This window comes from Lithobates pipiens, unplaced genomic scaffold (assembly GCF_037356315.1).
Source record: "Lithobates pipiens isolate NorthernLeopardFrog02 unplaced genomic scaffold, aLitPip1_a1.2 Scaffold_16, whole genome shotgun sequence".
In the NCBI taxonomy this organism is placed as follows: domain Eukaryota; kingdom Metazoa; phylum Chordata; class Amphibia; order Anura; family Ranidae; genus Lithobates; species Lithobates pipiens.
The window spans coordinates 33837111-33844018 of NW_027507748.1; the positions used below are offsets into that span (position 1 = coordinate 33837111).

Here is a 6908-nt window from a genome sequence, read left to right on the forward strand (position 1 = left end):
CAGGCCTCCCCAAACTCACTCATCCATGTCTTTATGGACCTTGCTTTGTGCACTGGTGTGCAGTCATGTTGGAACAGGAAGGGGCCATCCCCAAACTGTTCCCACAAAGTTGGGAGCATGAAATTGTCCAAAATGTCTTGGTATGCGGACGCCTTAAAGGGGTTGTAAACGCTCGTGTTTTTATACCTTAGTGCATCCTATGCATTAAGGTGAAAAAACTTTTGTCACTGACCAGCACTCCAGCCCACCCGTTTTACTCTCCTGAGCCCTGTAATTCCCACGCCGGAGATGCGCTCACCATCTCTGCTCGTTGTCTCGGCTATTGATTGGATAAATTGATAGCAGTGCAGCAATTGGCTCCCGCTGCTGTCGATCAAATCTGATGATGCAGGCACCGGGGGGGGGGGGGGGGGGGCGAGTCTGGCATTGTCTATGGATGCAAAATCAGGACTCGGGAGCACACCCACACGGTAACCCCGAGGGAGAGCGCTTCTCCTAGGTGGTTTCCCGATGCGGGGAGGAGCCACAAGTGCCATTGGGGGACCCCAGAATATGAGCATCAAGGCCACTAGGGGCAAAACGAACTGCACAGTGGAGGTAAGTATGATATGTTCGTTATTTAAAGAAAAAAAAAAAGCATGGGTTTAGTAACCCTTTAAGAGTTCCCTTGACTGGAACTAAGGGGCCAAGCCCAACCCCTGAAAAACAACCCCCACACCATAATCCCCCCTCACCAAATGATTTTGACTAGTGCACAAAGCAAGGTCCGTAAAGACATGGATGAGCAAGTATGGGGTGGAGGAACTTGACTGGCCTGCACAGAGTCTTGACCTCAACCCAATAGAACACCTTTGGGATGAATCGGAAAGACTGCAAGCCAAGCCTTCTTGTCAATGTGCCAACGCACAAATGCGCTTCTGGAAGAATGGTCAAACATTCCCATAGACCAGGGGTCTCATACTGGTGGCCCTCCAGCTGCTGCGAAACTACAAGTCCCATCATGCCTTTGCCTGTGGGAGTCATGCTTGTAACTGTCAGCCTTGGAAATGCCTCATGGGACTTGTAGTTTCGCAACAGCTGGAGGGCTGCCAGTTTGAGACCTCTGCCATAGACACACTCCTAAACCTTGTGGACGGCCTTCCCAGAAGAGTTGAATCTGTTATAGCTGCCAAGGGTGGGCCAACTCAATATTGAACCCTACGGTTCCTGTTCTGTCTTATTCCTATGTGCCTCCCTTGGATCTATAATGTAATATCTATATGTCAAATAATGGTATAATGAGAAATACCAGCAACTTTTTTTTTTAGCTTAGCTCTATGTTAAGTGCTACAAACAGACTCCAGATCCTAAATTACAGCAGGGAAAACTGTCACCATATCCCGGGGGGAAAATATCACCTATAAAGAGACTTTCTGCTAATACTCGGCTTTCTAGGGATCGAGGCAGCGACTGTCAGGGAACTAATATGTGCAGCTTATTAACTTCCACAGAGATATTGTACAGTATTACCAGACGATTTTAATTAACATTGGGAGCGCGCAATATGTAAGTACTGTCTCAGGATGGAAATCTCATTAAGCGGCTCATCTGCTGTGTTATAGCAGGGCTTAAAGTGCGTCATGTCCCCGAGAAAACAAACACAGGAGCCTTTTATAGAACATAAAGGTTCTTGTCACATTTTACAACCCTTTAATTATGCATTAGAATGAATACAGCTGGGTACCTGAAATCGATTTAACACTGAAATAAAGCATTGGAGTAAAGCTGTAAATATGACAAATTCTGGTTGGCCAGTTCAATCAGCTTCACGGAGAACCTGGTTATTTTAGGACTATCCTACTGGAGCAACTTCACTCAATACATACACACTATATTACCAAAGGTATTGGGACACCTGCCTTTACATGCTCATGAACTACAACTCTAGGTTTTCTTCTAAGATTGCCCTGTATTTGGCTCCATCCATCTACCCATCAACTCTGACCAGCTTCCTTGTTTCTGCTGAAGAAAAGCATCCCCACAACATGATGCTGCCACCACCATGTTTCACAGTGGGGGATGGTGTGTTCAGGGTGATGGGCAGTGTTAGTTTTCCATCACACATAGCATTTTGCTTTTAGGTCAAAAAGTTCAATTTTGGTCTCATCTGACCAGATCACCTTCTTCCACATGTTTGCTGTGTCCCCCACATGGCTTCTCGCAAACTGCAAATGGGATTTCTTATGACTTTCTTTCATCAATGTCTTTCTTCTTACCACTCTTCCATAAAGGTCAGATTTGTGGAGAGCACCACTAATAGTTGTCCTGTGGACAGATTCTCCCACCTGAGCTGTGGATCTCTGCAGCTCCTCCAGAGTTACCATGGACCTCTTGGCTGCTTCTCTGATGAATGCTCTCCTTGCCCGGCCTGTCAGTTTAGGTGGACGGCCATGTCTTGGTAGGTTTGCAGTTGTGCCATACTCTTTCCATTTTCCAATGATGGATTGAACAGAGCTCCGTGAGATGTCCAAAGCTTGGGATATTTTTTTAGAACCTAACCCTGCTTTACACAACTTTATCCTCGACCTGTCTGGTGTGTTCCTTGGCCTTCATGATGCTGTTTGTTCACTAAAGTTCTCTAACAAACCTTTGAGAGCTTCACAGAACAGCTGTATTTTTTCTGAGATTACACAGGTGGACTCTGTTTACTAATTAGGTGACTTCTGAAGCAAATGGCTCCACTGGATTTTAGTTAGGGGGCATCAAAGTAAAGGGGGCTGAATACAAATGCACATCACACTTTTCACATATTTATTTGTAGAATTAAAAACCATTTATCATTTTCCTTCCACTTCACAATTATGTGCCACTTTGTGTTGGTCTATCACATAAAATCCCAATAAAATACATTTACATTTTTGGTTGTAACATGAGAAAATGTGGACAATTTAAAGGCACTGTAGAGGGAGCCTGTTTGGTTGAGGTTTTGCATCCAAATGCTGCCTAGATACTTAACTGACAGTAGAGAAGAGGAAGAGGGTGGTATGGAGCAGAGGGGTGGGCTGACGGTTGAAGTCTAACAGAGAGGATACTGGGGTGCCAACAGTGGCGGCCCATCCATAGGGTCATCCAGGCCCCCCCCCCCCTCCCCTGCTGTAGTCACAAAGAAAAAAAAAAATTCTAAAAAATATATATATTATTTTTATTTATTAAAATATATTTTTTGAAACGGCCCCTTTAAGAAAAAAAAAGCAACGTCCTTTAACTAAGTGCACTGTGTCCGGGCGCCGGACACAGTGCAGTATGGGAAGCGCCACGTCAATGTAATCACTCTCTCTATCCCTCTCCCACCCAATATCTATCTCAGTCTCTATATATCTCTCTTCCACCCAATATCTATCTCAGTCTCTATATATCTCTCTTCCACCCAATATCTATCTCAGTCTCTATATATCTCTCTTCCACCCAATATCTATCTCAGTCTCTATATATCTCTCTTCCACCCAATATCTATCTATCTCTCTATCTATCTCTCTTCCACCCAATATCTATCTATCTATCTATCTATCTATCTATCTATCTATCTATCTATCTATCTATCTATCTATCTATCTATCTATCTATCTATCTCTCTCTCTCTCTCTCCCACCCAAGGCCTAACCATCTATCTATCTATCTATCTATCTATCTATCTATCTATCTATCTATCTATCTATCTATCTATCTATCTATCTATCTATCTATCTATCTATCTATCTATCTCTCCCACCCAAGGCCTAACCATCTATCTATCTATCTATCTATCTATCTATCTATCTATCTATCTATCTATCTATTGCGGGCAAGCGACCGGGGGGGGGGGAGTATGGGTTGGTTGGGGTTTTGTTTGCGCCTCCCCCCCCCCCCGAAAAAAATAGAGCACCAGCCGCCACTGGGTGCCAATGATACAACCATTTCTTCAATGGAAGAAAGACCAGTAGGACAAACGTAGACAGCACTGTTCATTCCTAGCCAGCGCTTTATATTTCCAGCTTGGATGGTGTTCCCAGATTTCTATGCATACAAGAGTGGATTCCAGGATGAACGTTGAATGTCTTGGTAGGCATAGCTGTGAGAGTTCCCCCTCTAACATATTGTCCTTCTTTCTTCCCGTAGGTCCAAACCATGATAGTCAACAAGAAGGAACAGTGATTACTCCTCCTGGTGAAGGCTAAGAATGACAGACCTCAGTCCCTCCCCTGAAGAACATGCTATTTTCTGCAATTGATTGTTCATCTCATGATCCATGGTTGTAAATACAGGACAGTTCAAATAAAACCTTTTACTTTCCATATGTAATGTCTTGTTCACCACTTTCCGGCAGTGCTCCAACAATTGGCTACTGTCTGTAAAGCAAACCTGTTCTTTCTAAAAAAAAAAAGGGTAAGTGTACAGCATTATCTGAACACTTTATGGAAGAGTAAGAATCTTTACAAAGTCCTTTTGAATCATAAACTGAAAGATATTATTAAAAATCATTTCAAATTTCTAATCCACCTATATACAGCCACTAAACGGACCATAGACAAATCTTGGAAAACCCAAAACAGAATTTCCAAAGTAAAGTCTAAACTATCACCACGTTTTTTGAAAAATTGATGGCTAAACTGAACGACAAAATGCACCTATATGAAAAAGTTTGGGAACTTCTGGCACTATGTCCCCCGCCCCCCCCGGGGTTTTGAAGATTGTCTCTAAATCAGGGATATGCAATTAGTGGACCTCCAGCTGTTGCAGAACTACAACTCCCACGAGGCATAGCAAGACTCTGGCAGCCACAAGCATGACACCCAGAGGCAGAGGCATGATGGGACTTGTAGTTTTGCAACAGCTGGAGGTCCGCTAATTGCAGATCCCTGCTCTAAATCGAATTTTAATGATTGGTCAGTTGACCACCTTTCTCCATTCCCGGATGAGTCTGCCTACCTACCTTCCACTCCTCCCCACCACCATCTTTGCTCTTATCCACTTTTATAAAACAATAATGGTGTGGCGCTACTTTAAATTTCAGTCTCAATCCAATAAATGCTCCAAATACAGTAGTTCCGACGGGAAAGCCCAACCAATGGAGTTCCAACACAGAGGCCCATCTACTTCTCACTGTTCTTCTGTGCACTTATTAGGGTATTGATAGAGCAGAGCTTCTGAATCATTGTGTAGTTGTTTTAACCTCTTCCCACTTACCTAAGGCACGTGACGGGTGGGTTACTGAACATGCACATTAACTCAAAAAGATATTGAACGGAACAAAACACCCCTATCCTTTACAGCCAAGGAAGCTGCCATCTTAGCCTCTGTTTGGTCATCAGTTGCCATGGTACTGTACATGTGATCGGTTATTATATCAGCCATTTGATGGCTTGACAATTCGACTGAGAGCACAAGCAACTGTGACTTATTGTTCACAGAATGCCTTAAATGTAACTGTTTTGGGAAACACTTAAATCGATGGGTTCAGTTCTGCATTATTTGTGAACACCAGGGTCGTGAGTGGGAGGTCCCTACATATTTACAAGTGTGGGGTCTGGGAGGGGCCAACCCAGAAAGTGGGCATGGTGGATGAATATTTGGAGACGGGGTCTAAGCAGGGGTAACCTGTAAAAAGGGTGTGATTTGGGCACTCTGACCGTGAAAGTTGGCAGTAACATATGGACCTGGGGGAGGGTTAACACAGTGTACCGGTATCCATGACCATAATTTTGGTATGACAGCGGCGGAGCTGCGAGACCCCACCAAGAAGATGGATGCGCCGGACTACAGGGGACAGCGGTGACTTCGCTGGCTCCTGTGTCAGGTAAGTGACACATAATGGACTACTATGCGATGCATAGTAGTCCATTATGCTTTACCTTTGCAGGGAATGAAAGAGGAAGTAAACCCATCAGGGTTTACTTCCTCTTTAATGTCAGTGTTAACCAGGGCTTTTTTTCTCAGAGAATAGGTGCAGGTACTTCCCCCTTCCAAGTCACCCCTTGTCTCCGCCACCCCTACCCTTCTTTGAGCACCGTCCCTTGGTTCTACCACCTACCCACCTCCCAGTACTGCCCCTTTTAGAGAATACAGAACCAAGTATCACGTTTTAGTTACATTGTTACATACAGTAGCTAGTCTGGCAATGGGAATGTTTGTAACATATAGAAAGACAGGAAGGGCGCTAATTTTATACATTATTGGCAAGCAGTCACTTAAAAATAATGTAAAAAGATCAATTTTCTAAAATGCATCAAGATGATGGTCTGGTGTTTATGGGAGATGCACCATGTTGTTGGTGCAGGGATATAGCCCCCTATCTATGGAAACAAGGACGCATCTGTGCGTCTGACAACATGACGCAGCATATGGTATATTTTGATGGATTGGCATGGTGGGCGGGGCCCCACCCAGATGGGTGTGACAGACAGGTGAATGACCATATTTAGAGGGAACCTAGAGAAAGCTAGTCTGCTACTGCTAAGGCTCTGATGAAGAGGGTACTCCCCTGTAACGCGTAAGCCGCTTGCGATAACATCTGGTTCCTCCTATATACCTGGTCCAGGTTGAAGGGTCTAGAAGACACAGCTCCAAATTCTTTGAGCAATGTGAAGCCTCCTTTAAACGTTTGTGAGTATGACTCTTGTTTTTACTATTTAAATATATTTTATCCCTGGTAATGCACAAGGTCGGTGCGCCCTCCCTGTCTTTCTATATGTTTCAGCTCCAAGGACACCCATTGTTCTGAGGAGGGCAGCAAGACCTTCGACTTTCCACATTTAGTCCAAAGGGTTGGCTACACTGCGTACATATGGACTAGGTTCCTGAGCGCAGGAGATTGTTTTGTATTGTATGGGAATGTTTGACCATTTTTCCCGAAGCGCATTTGTGAGGTCAAACACTGATGTTGGATGTGAAGG

The 6908-nt window shown here is 44.2% G+C and overlaps 1 protein-coding gene across 3 annotated transcripts in view; it reads left to right on the forward strand.

The window, feature by feature from the left end:
- Positions 1 to 4312, forward strand: part of TEX55 (testis expressed 55) — an 88942-nt gene extending 84630 nt beyond the window's left edge. For all 3 annotated transcript variants that reach the window (XM_077484509.1, XM_077484511.1, XM_077484510.1), the window contains one exon: positions 4135 to 4312. In XM_077484509.1, coding sequence (XP_077340635.1) covers positions 4135 to 4170 — 36 coding nt within the window. In that variant the 3' untranslated portion in view covers positions 4171 to 4312. The remainder of the gene's footprint in view (positions 1 to 4134) is intronic.
- Positions 4313 to 6908: the final 2596 nt, after the last annotated feature.